This window comes from Metopolophium dirhodum, chromosome 1 (assembly GCF_019925205.1).
Source record: "Metopolophium dirhodum isolate CAU chromosome 1, ASM1992520v1, whole genome shotgun sequence".
NCBI classification, from domain to species: Eukaryota; Metazoa; Arthropoda; class Insecta; order Hemiptera; family Aphididae; genus Metopolophium; species Metopolophium dirhodum.
This window is the reverse complement of record NC_083560.1, coordinates 47652784-47673953: the sequence shown is the minus strand read 5'-3', so window position 1 is coordinate 47673953 and position 21170 is coordinate 47652784. Positions and strand designations below refer to the sequence as shown.

The window sequence follows — 21170 nt, the reverse complement described above, 5'->3', positions numbered from 1 at the left end:
TTTTGTTCAGAATCAGTATCAATGTTTATTATTATCATTATAGAATTTTGTTTAAACTTTTTAGTTTCTACTTCAAAATGTTAAATATTTTCAAAATTATTCTAATAATTTATTCTTCGGCCTTACCTATTTGCAAATGTAATAAAAACTTTTAATTTATAATCCGTTAATTTATTTTAATTTAATAATTAAAAGAAAATATTTTTCTAAAAATGTTTATGTATCATACCTACAAAGAAACAAAGTCATGTTAAAAGTTTAACAGCGGATACTGAAGCCGTATAAATGTATACAGGGTATATTTCAAGTACGTGCGGGGATAAAATAACTTACTAAACCCTGACCGTTCTTTATGTATATAAATTGAGGGATTATTTATACTTCCGTAGAACATAAAACTTATTTTAGACGAAATGGATAATTAGAATAAACTAAACTTTTGTTGTGGTATGGTAAAAATATTACGGAAAATATTCCGTGTTGACGAGTTTGTATACCTATAGTTGAATATAAAATTGCAGCCTGCAGCTTTAAGGTGCTCGGGTTACCAATGTAATTTTGTCCACAAAAATACACTTTACGGAAATTATAGTGACCCTGTTCTGTAGAATCAACCAAATTTGATGATTTTTTTTTAACTATTTGAGGGTAATATTCTACAGGCTGCACTGAACTCCGTTTTTCAATATTTTCCATCCCAAAACTGTATTTTAATACCAATGTCTTCAAAAATAATACAATTTGAAGCTTTTTTTTGCAAATTATAATATACCATTATTTGAAATAAAATAAAAAATCGGAGTTTAATGCGGCGTGTAAGAAGTCTATTCTTCTTTCAGATAAATACAATTGTTATCAAATTCCGACAATTCTACGAAGCCTAGAATTATTCCTGTTAAGTAATTTTTTTTCGATAGAATACACCGAAACCAACCCCCCCCCCCCCTTAAATAGGTATCAGGCAGGAGATTAGTGGAAAATTATTATAATTGAGGTGGCAACTAAAATATTAAATATAATTTACAAATCGTATAGAATTGCAGACAATTTTAAAAACTGGCACCGAGCCCCTCAAAAGCTGCAAATATTGTTGATTATTTTCACGTTCTTTATATATTTTGTTCTGATAAAATATTTCTTTAAACAGTATTAATAATAGATAGGTAATAACCACGTTTTACAACTTAATAAACCTAAGCCACTTGGCTCTACTTCTACCAAAAACATAAAGCCTGAAAATTGTTATTATAGTATAATATATTCAATTGACTAATACTAATATAAGAAAAAAAAATTTTATTAAATCACTACATAAAGTATACAAGCTATTACCGTAAATGATGCATCGAGTTTGGGGGTTTCAGCGCTAGGCTATATAAATGATGCGTAGTCATTATTATAAAACCACAATAATAGATTATTAAATCAGAACATCAGAGTATAACAATTAAAGTTAATTACAGACAAACTAATCGTACAAGGTAAATATAATATAAATTTATATATATATACTAATCACTAATAATTACTATAGTATTGTACAATAGGTATTATTAATTTGGGAATTTCTACAAGCAATAATGGAAAATAAATTATAACACATTTTTATAATTCGTCGAAAATTAATTATTTCTCGTTAATTACGTAATGACTACAATTATAATGTTTAATTAAAATCCCAATACAAAGTGGAAATACATTTCTCAACGCAATAATAAATAAAGGTAATAGTTGGGTAATTGTATAAGAAAAAAAAAACTTAATATCTTTTCACTTAACTTTTATCACCTATATTTGTACGTAGATACCTTATATTGGAGTTTTCATAATAGTCCGAGGTTACTAAATATAATTCTTTTTACATTTTTATACGATTAGATTTTTTTTTAAAAACTATGTAATGCGACAGCGTAAAATAATATACAAACAACTATATAACTGTACAAAAGTTCTTATAAGGATCTCTGTACTTACCTAGATTATGTTTCATCCGTTGGTATAGATTATATTTCAGGTGATATGTTATAAATTTGTACAAATTATGCTAAATACGATATTTAAGTTTTAATAGGATAGTGCAGTCAATGTTTAATTTTAAATAATTAAATTATTATAGATGTGTTCCTATTAAAAACTTTGCGTATACCTACCTATTTACTACGTTAATTTGTTTTAAGCTAATCAGTGGGTACCTACCTATATATTATAATGATACGAAAAATGTATATTGCCCCAGGTGGCCAGGTGGGGTTTTGAAGTCCCGGCGCTTGCTATTTCCTGATGAAAGTTTAACTATACATTTAAAATAAAATACAATAATAATTTAAGTGTAAATTAATAATGGTTTACATTTTATGAAATTTATAAAATGTGTATCCACGCGAAATCTAAAAATTACTTCCGCGTTAGGACGGTAAATCCTAATAGGAAAATAAATCATTAAATGAATATCAATTTTGTAAGAAGTTGGATTACCCTATGTGGATGAGACATGTTATATATTATATTATGTATATGTATATTATTTATGTTGCTTTCCAATTATATAATATATGCTATTTTACACTCAATATAGATACATATTATGTAGGGTAATATATGGTATATTATGCTATTCTAATTAAAAAAAAAATGATTTTTTTGATTGTAAGCTTACAAGCTGTATAATGCTTGTATGATATAATATAATACTGCAGTTATACGTTTCAAAAACTAAATCCTTTTGTGAATTGAATAATAAATACCTATATATTTTAACGTGTAAAACGTTGCAAGTAAGAAACGACAGTAACGTTTCTAAATTTAACATCTGCATACAAAATTATGTGATAGGAAAATAAAGTGTGCCTATATATGTTTGTACTCGTCTCTAGAGATAATCTATTGTATAATGTGGACCAGATTACCAAACGAGACATAAAATGTAAAACTACGTAAAGACAATATACGATAAACTTCTTTAGAAATAGAACTGAAAAAAAATAGATACCTGTGCCAAATAACTTATTTGTGTAAGTAACTCATGTGGATAAAAATTATCTAGAAAAGTATTAAATTGCCAATGTGGTTGAATTACGAAGACTAAATGTTTAGAATTATAGGTATATCGATAAAAATTTACACGGAATACTAACTGTTTGAACGAAAAACGAAAAATTATTATAAATTATATAGGGATGTATTATAGAGGTACATAGGGTGATTTACCTAGCGAGATCTCCCCCAATTTTCATTTAATAATAAATGTATTCAAGTTCTGATTTTGGGAATTTTAAATATACTTAAGCACCATATTTTAAAATGCTCGGATTTTTAAATAATTTAAAGAGTGGCCTGTAGTGGTACAAGCTTTTTTTCAAATGAGAACCAACCTTTTTTACTATACATTATGGAGCAGATGATTTATCTTAAAATGTTGTTAAATTCAGATCGAAATTCAAATGTGTAGTTTTTGAGTTTCTTAACTTTGTGTATTAAGGATAAAAAGTCCATGATAATAAGTCTGGGGATTTGAAAATGATAGTAATTAATATTAATCCATCAACAATTCATATTTTATAAAAATTGTCCGACTTTAATAAATACTAATTTAAATATTACATATATTTGTATTTTGTTCGCAAGACCATTTTTAAGGACTAATATCCTTAGTAAAGCTACATAATTTTATAATTCTGAAACTACCTACTAGTTCGGCTTTTGAATTAGATACATCAACATTTACAAAAAAAACCTAGGATTTGTAGTTTAAAATGAAAAATATTGGTTCCAAATAATTGAAACAGTAAACAAGTATCGCTACAGATTACTCTTTAAATGTTGTAAAAAATCTAAGTATTTTAAAATATTTTCTTCAATTATAACTAAATATTACAAAACTCTGAATTTTAATATATGTATTATGAAAAGAAAATGAGAGTGGTCAATGGTCATTGCTTGATGAATCATTCTGAATAAATAGTTTATTAATTTTGATTTTAAATTATATTCAACATTATTTATGATTATAAACTTTTAGATCTATCCTTAGACAGTAAAATAAGTTATGTTGAATGAATCGAAGATTTATGAAAATGTTGTTAAAAACGCATACTAATCTATATAGTTGGTAAGAAAATTATGATAATATACATAAATGTCTTAATTTTTTTTAGTAATTTATCGATTGTTTGTTTTTTATCTTGAAATTCAAGAATGTCCTTTCTTAAGTACCAATTGTATGATTACAGGATCAATTTACTGTCACATTTCGAGTAGGTACTTTTACGAGAAAAATGTTATCAGATGATTAAATTATATTACAATTTTCAATGTCAATGGTCAAATTTACAAGATATTTAGAATTGTTTGTATATTATATTATAATATAATATGATAAATCGTGTTTTTAATCAGATTTTTTTTAACACTTGATCTATAGAAATTAAACAAAATATTTGTTTTTAAAGGTTAGGTAACAATTATTTTTACAAAAGTATCTTATTAAATTTTGTTTCGAAACATTTCACAGTGAAACCATTAAGCGTTTCCATCACAGGAGCCGAACACCCTTTTCTCTCAGGAGAGCCAAGTAATCTCGATTGCATTTCATATGGTTCAAGGCCAGCAGCTAACATAACATGGTACCACAATGGACGGGTCATCGAGTACGAAACAAAAAGGGTAAAGGTACGTAGATTTCCTTATACAGTGTTCTTGATTGAATAATATACGTAGGTACCGTTTAATAAAATAATGCAAATAACAATGTATGCGATCGAATAGTTCAATACTTCCATGATGTTTGATTCAATCGAGTATATTGCCATGAACGTTATGAAATGATCAAAGTATTTTCGGTTCTTGAAAGGTCAACCACAATCAAAAGGACTTGACCCAGTTTCTTTTGTTGTTCTTTTGCGTACTTTTGCGTATCATTTAACAAAATGTACGACCAAAATTAATCATAAATTATTTTAACCCATTCTATAGAATGGTCTGTTGGTGTCAATTGGGTTATACCAGTCGTTTAAAAAACCATAATTAATATTCTTTGAGTATTTAAAGTAAAAAAAAAAACAAGTACCTACTTCTTACTTTTTTTATGAATAATTTTTATTAAAATTAAATTGTTGTGGTTATATATATTACATAAAATGAAATTGCACAAGTTCATCAAAATGTGGTAACCCGGGTTCATTATATCTAAAAAAAAAAACTTGAATATTTCTATAATATACTAGTATTTACAACATACATGTAATACCTATATACTATATAGGATACTTAAAAATAATAATAATTTGTAATTGAAGATACAAAAATTTATAAAAATTTATATTAATTTGTATTTTACAAATACTTGTAAAATGAACAACATAAAAACCATTAAAAACAAAACATGTTCATAAAAAATAATTTATATTTAAATTTAACAAACATTGCCTATACACATATTGTAATGTACAAATTAGAAATATAAAATATAACTTACTTAACTTCGTATCATATATTATATTTTCAGGTGGTTGGAAATAATAATATGACATGGAGCACTTTGAAATTAGTACCCTCTGATGACGATAATCAAAGTGTTATAAGCTGTGTTGCAAGCAACATATATTTTCCAGCTGACTCAAAAGAACAACAAATAATACTTAACGTTCACTGTACGGTATTTATAATTATATAAGTCTTGCGTAATATTTCATCATAAATTATTTTTACTTAGATCCTCCGAGGCTAAAAATATGTTTGGGCAGGAACCTAAATGTTTCCAACATTAAAGAAGGATCAGATGTGTACTTCGAATGCACCATCAATGCTTCTCCGTCCATTACCAGACTTGATTGGGATCACAATGTCAGTATAACAATTTATAAACACTTTAAATGGTTTCGATGGCATTATCAAAATGATAAGCACGTTCAAAAGATAAAATATTTACTATTAGATTGTTCTTCATTGTAAATATTTAAACAAAATGAGTAAATTTTTTTCAATATAAATTATTCCAGGGATCAAATGTCGGACAACATGAAAGCCGGAGGACAATTGTGAGCAATCAAACCTTAGTTTTGCAATCAATTACACGTAAAGGTTCTGGAAGTTACCGGTGCATAGCCTCAAATGCCAGAGGAAAATCGATAAGCGATGCCTATAACCTTGACGTTAAATGTGAGTTCGCATAATATCGCAAATAATTTCCATTTAATTAAAATGTATGACGGGTTATTATGATGAGTATAGGTATAGTGACATAACACGCATAATTTGTTGGTGTTTTATCATTGATTATGAATACCTACAGGATACAGTATTAGTATTCATAATCAATGGTTTTATTTATTTAATGTATTTGTATAACTTAATTTAGTTATGATATGCATACCTATGTTTATGCATTTAGTTTTTGCTGATTTTTTTATGGATAACCAATTTTTTAATATGCATAATAACAATGAGAGCTCACATTAATTCTTCGATTAACACTTAAACCCGATGATGTCATACATATACACAAAATATGTGTACCTAATAAAAACAAATACACGCGTGTCTCAAAGTAAATTTTAAATGTTTAAAAAATATATACAGACTATATAATAATAATAGTAGTCATTGGTTTTGACATTATGCAATAAGAATCGTCAATTGTTATTTATCGTTGGTCGTAAAAATATTAATATCAAGCTAAAATTACTGTGGTCGCACAGGATAATCGGTATAGAAACGGATTCATTGCCGGATACCACTAATAAATTTCAGTATAGACCATTTTATGTGAATTTAATAATATTTATTTATTATTTATTAAGCCATAAAATAATTCTGTTTCAGACAGATTTCTGTTAAATTTAGAGGTCTAGACTGACTTTACAGTTCAAAATTTAAATATAAAATATGATTAACCCACACAAAGTGCAAAGTGTATATATTATTTTATATCATTAATTGTATTAAATCTCGCAAGGGGTAAATAATATATAAGTTGACATAGTAATATTATTTAAGGCTCAAAACTTTAGTTCAACAACAATTATAATATTAATCTAAATTAATAAGCTCATTAATAACACGCATATATATAATATATATCTACTATATGTACAATACAATATAAACATAAACCTTATTAATATGCTTATACCTACAAGTTTTACGATAGTTATATATTTTTTTCAAGTAATACAAGACGAATCGAATTTTTCGGCATATAAGAATAAAATTGTTTAAAATGGCGCCCATTTCAAAATAAGATTTTATTCTACTAATATAATATTAGGTAAATTTATTCTTATAACTTAAATGCCAAATTAAAATATACATATCAAGCACGAATTAATGCAATTATTAGTACTGACAAATTACACCGGGCAATAAAATAATACCTACTGTTTATGTAATTTAATGTTCGCCTCTGACGACATTGTTATGTATTTTTATTAATACATAACTTAAGCAGTGGCGTAGCCAGGAGGGGTTTTCACCTCCCCCCCTCCCTGGTTAAATAATAAATGTATTATTTATATACGAAAACTGTAAAAAACTTGGTTTAATTTATACCTACCTCCATTTCATATTCCTGACAACGTCTCTGAACTTAAGAACTCTATATAATTTACATTGATATTTAGTTATATTATATGTTTATTTTATACTTGTATTGACACAATAAATATGACTAAATGTTGATAGTAAATTATAAATAATATATTGAATCATATTCAAATTAGATCTAAATATAGTGTTGTGTATTATTTGATACTGTTCGCAGATTAATAACGTGATTTACATAGTTTTTCGATAATTCATTTTCACATTTTTAATTATTTTTCAAAGGCCATCTTCAGTTATTTTCGCGATTTTAAATTATCGTTGGTATTTTTTTAATTTAACATCAAACCGTAATCGATCGCTTGACATTCATGGGAAATCATAAATACTATTTTTTTCAAATAAATAATTAAGATGTATATAGGTATATAAGCCGTATAGGCTAATTACGGCTTCAATCGACTTAAGGTATTAGTTATCTACTTACAATAGCTTATGCCTAGGTACTTGTTCCGTGTTGGTTCTAGTTTCAATAATTAATATAGGTAAAAATTAACATTAAACTTGTAATTGTATACTAATCGATATGATCGTAAGAGATTAAAATATAGCTCAATTCAAGAGTAAAGTTTTTGTTTTCAACAACATACTAGTCACCAGTGTATACTGGACGTATAGATACGCTTTCGTTACGACCGAACATAGCTATAATCAACTACCACGTGGTTCTAACCTTACGTAAACCGTAACCGCTAGCACATAAATAATATCATAAAAAGTAGCTTAAATGCCAACTATCTGTCCTCAGTGGTGGATTTTTAACATTTTTCGGGGGGAGAGGATTATTTTAATTTTTATAAATATACAATTGTTGAAAAATTCAACATAACATTATTTTAGTATACTTGAAATAAGTAGGTATATAAATAATCCTATATGCTAGTGTATATAATATAAAATAAATACTAATATCGGTTATTTTTTGGGGGGGGAGGCCCAGTGCCCCTGGACCTCCTCCCCTCCAGTAAATCCGCCACTCACTGTATTGGTTATTTGTAAAATTAGTGTTGGGTCTTAAATCCTTCACACGCACGTGTATGACTATTTTTTTTATAAAATATCCGTTTGAATACTCTAAAACCATGTCGACGAAATTATAGACGAACCATCTTGTAAAACCGATCAACAACGCGTATACGGAGCGCACAAAGGAGAAACTGCATGGGTCAAGTGTGACGTCAACAGCAATCCTATACCTACTTCGTTCCGTTGGGCTTTCAACAACTCCGTATCCGGTTTGATCAACGTAGCTAATTCTGACAAAAGCATGGCCACCATTAAGTTCAAAGTATTAGACTTTGGTACACTCCTGTGCTGGGCAACCAACTCTTTGGCAACCCAATCGCAACCGTGTGTTTATCACATTGTACCAGCAGGTAAGTTGATGAACACTATTTGCCTTTGAACGTTTTAGGACTACAGTAAATTCTGAGACGACCGACGGTATACTATAAATGTACGCATTATATAATACAAACGGTTTTAAATCAACTAAAACATAAATGACAGTTGTACCCACCTAATGGTATCGAGTCACGATAGCCAACAATATTCACGTGGCAGTTCATTGGTCTTACAACAGTACTTATTTTAAGCGTAGGTATTCACACATACACATTTTATTCAAACGTCGTTCAACGAAGTAGTACCTACCTATGCCTAATCAACATTCTCCAAATATAGTATAATGTATATAAAATAATACAATATCTCTAAAATTATTAAATTGAGATCATACGAAGATACCGTGTGTCCGCGAAAACTAGGTACACTTTATAACTCAGTTATCTACATTGCTCAGCACCCTATACATATTTTAGGATTTTGTCTGCGGGAGATTGATGATCAAATAATCTAGTTTCGTGTCCAGCAAAAAGAATTCAAAAAAATTTATAGGGTACTGAGTAATAGGGAAAATAATATTATATAATTATTCAGTGTACCCATGTATAATAGTGCAGTTAATGATGTAATTATCATCATTAACTTACAAATATAACAAATTTTGAAAATTTTTTTGTAAAAACTATACGCGTAGGTATAATAGCATAGTGTACACTATACACAAGTACCTACTACACAATATTGTTGCACACCAAGATTTAACGATTCGTAAAAACTTATTTACTATGGAAAATAAAAAAAAAACTTATGTTAGGTATGAATTATTGTTTAAAACCTCAAATAATAAAATAATAATCATTGGTATGATATGATTGATCACTTTTTAATTTAATAATATTAGAAGGAAGTGCTATCACTGGATGGTTTTTTCCCTCACCCTATTCATGTCTTTTTTTTAATATAATGTAGCACATATTCTCATTATGCCTATGAGTATAGATTGTATATTCTCTAATAAAATTTAAAAAAAAAAAAAAATAATATTAGACAAATTCAAAAATCTCACCGAAACCCGAAAGCGCAATATTTTCATAAAATTAATATGATTAAATGTGGCCCTAGACGTGAAAATGAAAACTCAATACTTAAATCACTTTCGTATCACTTAAGCTACTTGAAGTAAAAAAAAAAATTAATTTTGGACTAAGAACTATAATATAATATGTGCACAACTATTTGAGTTCCACAGATTTCCCTGTAGGGTCAATACTTTTATCCAATTCACTGCCATTCTCTTATTTACTCGTTATATAAATATTAGCTCATATTCAAAGTTATAACTTACGAGTAGAGGACAGGATCACAGGGGTACTACAGCTACGGCCATTGAACACGGTGAAGCTCATTTTAGTTTTATTTATTTTTATTTATTTTTAGACGCCTAGTACATTTGTCTACGTAACTAGATAACATGTAACATCTATATTAAGTAGATAATTGTTTTAATTTTTTTGTTTTTAACATAATCCATTATTTATAAATAAATTAGTATTTTAATATGCTAAGTTGCATATTTAATATACGTTTTTTCTTCATAACATTTTCTAAACCTAAGATTGATTTCTTGCAAACACTCGTCGTTTCAGTTTTATTTATTGGTAAAAATATAACTGAATAGAAAACTGTCAATAATAATGTGTAAATAATACTCAGCATTCAAGTTATTATTAATGTAATTTGATCATAAAGTACATATTTTATTACATAATCTTAAAAAAATATGATACCTAATGTTTCAAATTTTTATACAAACTACTTCAATTTATTATTTCAATCAATAATGAAATATATTTTTTCATTTATTCACTAGGATATTTCCTTGTATTTTATCTACCTACTTATTCTGTAAAAATACTGTATTCTCAATATTCTTTTATTTTTTTGAATTTAACTTTATAAAACTTTCAAAACAATTTATTTCTAAAGATAACAAAAATCAGAAGGTTTATAGGAATGTTAAATATTTGGAATGTACCTATTTGTTTTTCATTCTTTTAACACCTATTGCAGTGTTCACGTAATTGAATTTTCGCGTGTAGCATGCCGAACAAATTGGAATGTTTTCTAAATGACACTTTAGGTATAAGACAAATACCTACCTTACATATTCCAACATTTTCCTCGAAAACAATAGATTTAAACAATTACTTTTACCTACATAATAATATATTAAAAACAATTTATTTTCTTGAAATGTATAACATATCGATTCTAAAATGTAGCTGTAGGTTGTGAGTTATGACCAACAATTATTAAATTGTTGATATAATAATATTGAGTGAATGGTGGGATTTATATTTTAATAGATCTTTAATAAACTGATGATTCAATCAACCAGTTTGTATTAGTTATAACTTCATGTACTTACTTCTTCTTGTGCCTAGGGATTGTAGAATTGATACACTTATAATATTGTTATAGTTTCTAGATATGAATATTCATACAGTAAATAATTGGTTTAGTATTTGTGAATAGATTATTAAATACGGATGTTCTTTGCAATATTAATTTATCCATATAATAATATAACAATTATGGAAGGTATAATATAGGCAGTTGGATTTTTAGTTTATACATTCATAAACTTGTTTTGATAATTTATTATTTTCTCACATTTAAAATGACAACTGCTAATAGTTTTATAGTTTAAAAATATTCTGTAAAAAATTCACAAATTGTTTTGTTATTTAAAAAATTTCATAATATTACGCACAAAATAATATAATATTACATACGTTTTTCATGAATACAATCTGTCATGATACAGATTGAATGCTGCTGAGAGAACAATATCCACTTAAATATTGTTGTTGAGATTTTTTTAAAATATATATTATACACTCTACGTCTTATAGGCATAATCTAAAATTATTCTGTTATTTGTAACCAATAAATGATCTGCTTGAATACACAATTTAGGTGAATCATAAGTGAATCATAAGTGCTTAATAATGCGATTGTATGCCGTGTTCACAGGTAGACCAGATCCACCTAGAAACTGTTTGCCAGTGAACGTGACAAGTACTCGATTTACAATTCGGTGCGAGCCCGGATACGGTGGTGGACTTCCGCAACATTTTGCGTGCACAGTGGCCACAATCGACCGACCGGATGTAGCCGAAGCCAGTTACGTTGGCCAAACCGGTCATGTTGCTGTCAAAATTACTGGGTTGCGACCGTCCACCCGATACGTGGCCACAGTTTACGCAAGCAACGCAAAAGGCTCAAGTATCGGCCAAGTACGAGTTTACGTCGAAACAGCTCCTAATCCCAAGGACCCGCGAGTAGCTGGTCAGTGGATTTATATTTTCAAATTGATCAGTATTTAAAAATGTAAAATTACGAGTCTTAAATTTCATAAAAAAAATGTATACATCTTAATGATATTATATTTTACTCTTGAGACAACTGAAGTAACACCAAAATGAATCATAAACGTCATATCCCCTATCCCTATATTGTATTAATGGAAGCAACAATAGTGTTATATAAGACAGTGCGATGGTTCTACACGATTATAAATTAAATGATGAAAAACTCATAAATTGCATTGAGTTCGATGTATATCCACAAATGTCACGGATGGACAGCATAAATGTAATTCGATGTATTGTTTGAATTATAATTTATTATTATTATTATGTATTAAAATCAAAAACACCTATTTTGAGATTTTTTTTTGAATATCTAACATACTTACCCATACAATATACACTATACAGTATAAGGCGGTCCCGCGAAGATTTACCCATTGCGATATCTCCTGAGATAATAAATATATCATAAATCTGTTTTTTTTATTATACTCACAGAGACAAAGACTACGCATATTTTATTTTTTATTTAATTTAATTTTTATTTTTAATTTTTGAAACAATTGAAGATCGCCATTTTATAGAGTTTATTTTTGTGAAAATTTTGACTTTTCAACATTTTATTTTCATTAATCTCATGGTTTTTAATATTTTTTTTAGTTTATAGGTAAAACGGCAAAAACCTGTTTTTATCCGGGCGGCGAGTCCCCCTCTACGGCTAATAGGAATATCCTCACTGGACACGCTGTATAGTCAAATAGATACTTACTAAATATACAGAATAGATAAAGTAGACGTATAAATAATACGTAAATATAACCTAAAGTATAAGTAAAATATTTTTAAAAAAAATTAAATAAATAATAAGACGCTATCTCATTTCTTAAAAAAATAACATTTCATATAAAAGCCGCCTGTCCCTCCGACAATAAACAATGTCCAAGCATACAGGCGTACAACAGCACACAACGTTGAACAGAACAAATGTCTTCGTCGTCAGTTAATACGTTTATTATCTGCAATCGAACCCCTATTGCAAATTGTTTCATACCGACATATAATTCTAGTCACGTAAATTATCGTTGCTTTCAATTTTTACATTTCCATGACATTTTACCAGTACGGTAGTTTGTTTGTCTTCTCTTTTTCCACTGTAGCATTTGTATTCTCCAGTAATATATTTGATCACACTCAATTGATTGCGGTTGCAGCTTTACCAACAACAATGTGACATGTCTATCAATGCAAAATGTATAACTATGAATTCTCAATTAAATATCTATTTAGTCTACATTTATAATACGATCGAATTATAGTTTAGTTATTTTACTAAAATTAAATACAATACATTCAAAAACATATAATATCATCTATATAATTATACAAAAATGAATGTTTGTCTGTCCGTTCGTCTGTCCTCTATGCATTCCTAAACGGCTGGACCAATTTTGATGACATTTTTTTAATGGTTCCCGAGATGATTTAGATTCACAATTATTGGACCCAGTAGATCCAACCCGGGGAGGTGCTCAAACAGGGATTTTGAGATTTACGATGGAAATGTTTGTTTATAAATGGTCGCTATCGGTTATATAATTAGAAGAAATTAGTATTAATTTTTTTATTGGTTAATCGGGCAGATCAGGTACAAGCTTGCATAAAATAGAATTTTCGCAAGTTGCCTTATCCAAGATGGCTGAGTTGCACTTACTGCAGAGTTACACCCAAAAAGAGTTGACAATCATAATTTTTTAAGTGTTGTCATTTTTTACGGACAACGATGTGCGCGGGTTCAACTATAGTAATCGATAAAAATAAACTAATTTATAACGTTATTTTCTTAATAATTATAATCAACATTTTAAAAAGTATTTAAATTGAAATAAGTTATTGTCATCGATAGTGTTTCAAGTGGATGTATTCTAATAGTGATTAAATCATTATTAGAATAAATCCACTTGAACGAGTTAGCACCAAGTTTGGGGATAATAGTATAATATGCAGGTGCAGAGTATGAGACGTATATATCTAGGTTGTATATGAAAAACATGAAAAAAAATACCAGTGTTATTTTTCGTTATATTCGTGCGAACTATCGATAGGCATGTATTATGTCATTGTTATTATTATTTCACAATTTACCGGACACGATCAATATTATAATAATAGTCACACCTGTATTGTTTTTTTTTTTCGACTCGACCCTAGGAGACTCGACCAGCACTGCTACACGGTTTTCGGAAGCCGCACACATAGGTATGCTGCTGCTTGGATGCTGTTTTGTGGGAGTATGTGCAATGGCGGTGGTGTACGCCAAACGGTTGGCGGCCAACGTCCGCGGACGATCAGTATTCCGGGAACGGCAAACTGTCAGGATTCAAAACGGTGAAGAAATTCGATTTACAGGGTCCAAGGGTGTCGACGAACGTCCAGTTGTCACAAGTTAGTGAAAATTATAATGGAAAGGAAAAACAGGTCCCCAGCCGTAGTCGTGAAATATTCAATTTAAAAATAAAACTATCTCCGAAACCCTCCACGATAGATTATGTTGACCTGAATTGATTTTTTTTTTTATACGCCGACAGTTTTAAATTTTGAACACGTGGCTGGATACTAATTTAACATTGTCAAGTGTATAGTTTCTTCGTTGAATGATACTATACGTACCTACACGAACACGGCTGAGAAAATCTCACTAGAATATATATTATATTATAAAAACTACCTACCTAACATTATGCTATAAAAAGGCGAGTAAAAATATGGGTAAGTGGGTACTATTAGCTGTACAGTTGTAGATGTTAAATGGAGCCACTGAAATGGATGTATTAAATTTGAATTCAATGATAAATGACAATATAAAATAATAATTAGATATTATAATAAAACCATTGTATACGAAAAACGATGCTGAGCGAAGAGTGAAGACCTAACTATCAGCCTATAATCTATATTCAAGTAGCATATACCTATATTTCATGATGTGTTTTTGATATTGCTATTAAATTAACTTATTTTACTATTATCGTATTAAGGTGGGTTGATTCAATTGTATGCATTTATTATTCAGTTTTCATTATTACAATAGTGTATAATATATCTATCATAGTATTATATTATTGTTATTAACTTTTGAGTCTATACTACTACTACCTAATACCGTAGAACGGTGTGAAAAGCTCCATAGTAAAATAATAGATAATAGCTTAAAATTAATCTGAATATTTTGAAATTTCGTTGCATATATTAAAATGTATAATATACGTAAAAGTTTATACGTTTAAATTACAACAAAATAACTTAAATTGCTATTCGTCATTTATACATCTAATTTTGTCCAAATTGAACTTAAAATATGTATTAAAAAAAACTGTGATTATATATTTTTTGGGTTTTTTTGGTTACAATATAAACTATTTATGATAAATTTTGTTTTTAAATTTTCAATCAATGTAGCTATAAAAATTGAACGTTTTATACATTTTTAACAACAAAATAGTTTGCAAATATTCGTGATTTTGACGAATTTAGTCAAAATTTAAGCTTAAAATGCTTATAAAAAAAATCATGCTTATGCATCTTTAATGTTTTTGAATTGCTATTATATAAATTTATGAGAAACCGCTTGCCCCCAAAGTACCAACTAAATGCATTTATCTACCAGAAAAGATGCTAAAGTAGGAAATAGAAGCATTTTACTGCTCCAAAAGACGATGACAGACCGAAAAAAATACAACGTTGTAAAATTAATACATTCTTTGCTCCACTCAGAATCTAAAATTTAATTGAAAAATACGGACGGGATTCACAAGCCATTTATTATTATATTAATAGTATGTTCATGGTTCATTTCTCGTCATACTTAGCTCACGTTAGAGCAGTCGGCACAATAGTAGCATACGTGTATGAATAATATTCATTGTACTCTTTATAGTGTTGGTATTTATTGTTTATAAAGAACTATTGAACAATTTTAAGTTGTTCTTATAAATAATAATTAATAATTAAAGTTTACAATATGCGTCGAAGTAGTGACGATACCTATGTCGTTAAATATTATGTGAGTCGTTCTAAGCCTAAGACTAAGAATTCAAATAAAACGAATCTCAGATGACAATCATATAATTTATTAAAAGAAAGCGTCTTTATTGAAAAAAGCATCGTGGCTTCTATAAACAAAATTTTTAGTAATATTTTTGGTATTTTTATTTTCATAATTATCGTTAGTGCTTATGACTTATAGACTATAGTACATATATAATAAATAGTACATAGAAATGTATGCTAAGATTATAAAATTAATTTTTATGCTACAGTACAAAATAAAAATTTCTTTTTTGATGTTTACTTTACAGTTTTATTTCTGGAAGAACTCCAATAAGGATTTAAAAAAAAAAAACATTTTTCTTAAAAAATATCATCTGTGTTTACTTTTAAATTTATATACCTAGTCTCATGTTAGTAACACTTTTGCATGTTAAGTTGTTGTTACTTGTTACATGCTTAAAGGGATTTGATACCGTGATTTTCTGTTTTTATCTAACACACACGTGACATAGGATTTTAGACTGGTTCCTTGCCAAACACACCAATTAATCTAATGAAGCGATAAGAATTCTAAAAACAGATTTGAATTTGTCGTTAAGTCTACTTGAAATCGACTTTTCGACATTTTTGATTTTTTGATTTTAACTTCTCCAAAAATCAAAATACGAAATTTTTAAATACTCTTTTTTAATATGACATTTATAGGAATTTGGGGAATAATATCAAACATCTGGGAAAGTTGATTTCAAGTAGACTCGACGACAAATTCAAATTTTTTTTCAGAATTCTTATCGCTTCAATAGATCAATTGGAATGTTTGGCAAAAAACACGTCTAAAATACTATGTCACGAATGTGTTAGACAAAAACAGAAAATCATGGTTTCGAATCCCCTTAATTTGTAACATGTACAACAATATGCATTCATAATTCCTATGTTAGCCTATTTTGGATGTTGGCATCGATGACTAAAGAATATTGCTAAACAAAATAAACTTGACAACTTGTTAACTATGACAGATAAGTTTTATAGTTTTATAGGTATAAGGGAGAGAGACATCAATGGAAAAATGTGTTAATAATGCCTTGGAAAAAAAAATCATTAGTGTAGGTATAAAAAAATAATTGTAGGTAAAATTCAAGCCCCCAAATCCATTATTTACTATTATTTGCACGTTGTATGGTGTGATAGATCTATTCAGAGAGTTTTTTTTCAGACCCAGTGGCAAAGGTTAATAATGATGAACTGATCGAAAATCATGCATAGTTTATTTTTTATGTATTATTTTTAGTCATTGTTATATAAAATTTAATTTAAAATAATTTTGTACCTACGTTATATGCAATTTCATTTAGAATCATTCGATAATCATGTAAGTAATAAAACGAAATATACCATATACCCAGATTTTTTGAGATTATTAACTTATTTGTTACATATATGTAACAAATAAGTTAAAATTGTTATGTAATACGTAATTATGTAATGATATAAAAAAAGGCATTTTTTAAATCCTCATAAAATGTACTACCCAATATTTAGTGAAAAAAAAAGTTATAGCAGAACGTTTAATTTTTTTTTAAGACTAAAAACTACTTAACTTTAAGTACCCGGGAGCATGGCTTAAAATTGTATGATTGATTTAAAAATGTGCAGATATTATTAATTTTTAGGGTAATAACTAGAGATCGGACTTTATTGTAATACAAAAATCCAAATATTATGTACATTAATATGTGATTAAAATGGCGAGAGGGTGCCGCAAACTATACAATATATAAAAAATGCCCCAAGCTAAGGGACATTGTAAAATTAACTATCATAATATTGTCAGCTCACGGTGGAAGTCTGTTATTTAAGCTATAATTTACGACTGAAACTATCTCGGTTTACTATCATCGACTTAACAAGTGATGACGAGATAAGATTAGTTAATAATATAATATTGTCTATATTATCTCGTGTATACCTAAATATATAGTAGGTAATATGTAAAGATGTATAATATTAAATTCATAATACCTATGTGAAATATTCAAATATTATGTATAATGTTATAATGTATAATATTATGTATTAGGTACCCATACTGAAATAACTAAATTGTTTATGTGAATATAAACAACAATATTATATTTTTAACCTTTGTTTTACATAACATTATTTTGCGTGTATTTTACTGATCACTCCACTTATATATTTTGTTTGATATTTGCTTGAACTTGTTTGGTAGCTTCCAGAATTTATTCGACTTTCTTATAGGAGTTTTTCTTTTTTTAATCGGGGGAGGGGAATGGGCGTAAACAAGATTCCCCAGTGACCCGGAGGTCTAATTTTTTCTATGCCATTATTTAGAACGCTACTGTTTGAATTTGATTGATAGTTTCCAGTATTTCTTTGACGTCCCTTACAAAACTTATTAAAAAAAAAGGAAAAAAAGCCACGGGGAAACCACATCAGCCCTTGTACACGCCCCTGCTTATGCTACATGTAATCATGTATGTCATTTTCTTAAAATTATAATTTTAATTTGTTGTGTACGTTTTAAAACGACATTTTAAATTATATGAATTTCAAATGTGGAATAATAAAATGTATAACTACGAAAAAATACTATTAACAAAAGCTTATGTTATTGCATTTAGTAAGTTCTAAACTTTATATTGGTAAACAAAAGTTACATTCATTAGAAATTTTCAGAGACTTTTATATGCAACCATACTATGCAAAGTTCGTTAACATGTTTTTCAGTATAATTTCGTTACAGTTGTGCCCTTTTAATAGGTTGCTATTACACGCCCGTTATTTTAAACGTAACAAAGGCATGGAAGGGATATAATCCTGAAAGCATTCAAATAATTACTAGCTAAATATAATATAACAACTGCATATACAATTTAATTATATCGTATTTTTTATCGTTTTAATGTTTGACTTATAAACTTAGTGCAAAAGAAATATCGAATTTTTAAAACTAGATTTCTTTTATCTTCTTTGTAAATTATAATATGCAATTTTTAACATTTCTGATATATTTTATATGACGTGGATTTTAATAATATGCCAATTTTATTGTTATAGCCTTTGGGTTTCGTTCACGCATAAAACAGTTTTGTGGTAAAAGTCTCATTACATCCTATTGTTAATAGAAGTACAAAAAAGTTTAATTAAAATACACAGTAAGTAAGTTTTTTTATAATAAACCCATAAAATCGTTGCTGATTTTCTGTTGAAATTATTTGATCAGTAGGTATAAACAATATTATAATAGGTAGGTACCAATAATATCAATGACTATATTAAAATTAATTAAAATAGTTTTCTAAATAGACCTAATAATAGATCTAATTAGGTTATGGTTTTATCTTCAAATCACCTGTATTATAATGTTTTCAATGTTTAAATAACGACAAATGTAAATTGGGTCCCTGATTACCTTTTCTGCCGTAAACTCGGCCTAGAAATGTCTAATACTAAAAAAAATCGATTTTAAACTCTGCCTGATAATTTTTCCCGATAAAATAGAATAAACATGACACACAAATTGAAACTGAAAATAATAAAAAACTCACCATTTAAATTTCCAAACTCCAAAAATTATAAATAAGAATTGTTAAAAATCACGTTGTAAAAGTATAAAAATAAAAAAATATCAGTAAACTAATACGTCAAATCCACGGCGTTCTACTAAAAAAAAATTATTTTACACATTTATATAATTTATTGTATTATTACGAATTTCCATAATTTTTAATTGTACAAAAATTAAAATTAAACAAAACCATTTTTGGAAGATAAAGAGAATCGCCTACTCGTTATATGGGCGATGCTAAATCGTTCTCAAAAATATTATACTATAAAATATTATTTATTAAATATGAGAAGGTCTGGACATATTTTTTTTTTTTTATCCGGACTGAGTATATACATATCAATAATTTTTACCTGAAAATAAACGGGGCCAAATTTACAATAGATCCTTTGAACAGTTTTTTACCCGGGTCCGAGTTAACAATCACTCTTATATAAATTTAAAACTGTTTGTTCGGTCAGCAATCGACCGTCTTATATTGAAATAACGTGAGCGGGGAGCGCGAGTTGTGACGTAGATATTGAAATACTTGTAAGGTTAAAAATATTATATTTTAAATACGTTATTTATTTTATGTATTTATTAAATAACCGCGATTTCAAAAAAGAACGCCAAATAACATATTTTTATAATTCGTAAAATGATAAATTGTGAACTGGACTGGTATAAGAAGGTGCTACAGTGACAATATACATCTGAGAATTGGGTTGCCGACAGTGTCCCCTGCCTGGGTGGCTATGGTTCGCGTGACATTTTCTGTGTAATAGTCACTTATTCAGTTGGTGGCCATAATTGAACTCATTTCCCAAATTTAATCTCTCATAAGTCATAATTAATTAGAGTAAAAACAATTAACTATGAGCATAGACAATCTCAGTAATTTCAGCACCCGGGGGTCCATTTTTATTAACAATTTAAAAAGACTCTAAAATGATATGTATTTTATACCAAAAGCTGCGATGTGATTTATAATTTATACTTATAAATTATAATATTCATGTATATCTTCCGGCTACCAATTTGAATTGTTGTTTATTTCTTACAGTAAAATAATGATAGTATCCTAATATAGATTCTTTTCTATATAATATAAAATGCACAAGTCTGTTGCAAATACCAATAACTACTATAAATTTCCGTTTTTTTAATTTGTATTTAGTTAATTTTTCATCAACAAAATTATTTTATCTTTAACTTTTAAGTAAACAATACATTTC

At 28.0% G+C, this 21170-nt stretch overlaps 1 protein-coding gene across 1 annotated transcript in view; it reads left to right on the top strand.

Moving 5' to 3' along the window:
• Positions 1-21170, top strand: part of LOC132936233 (hemicentin-1-like) — a 281074-nt gene that overhangs the window by 230140 nt on the left and 29764 nt on the right. Inside the window, exons 7-13 of the mRNA XM_061002921.1 lie at positions 4511-4668; positions 5504-5648; positions 5711-5841; positions 5997-6156; positions 8697-8972; positions 11977-12291; positions 14523-14756. Coding sequence (XP_060858904.1) covers positions 4511-4668; positions 5504-5648; positions 5711-5841; positions 5997-6156; positions 8697-8972; positions 11977-12291; positions 14523-14756 — 1419 coding nt within the window. The remainder of the gene's footprint in view (positions 1-4510; positions 4669-5503; positions 5649-5710; positions 5842-5996; positions 6157-8696; positions 8973-11976; positions 12292-14522; positions 14757-21170) is intronic.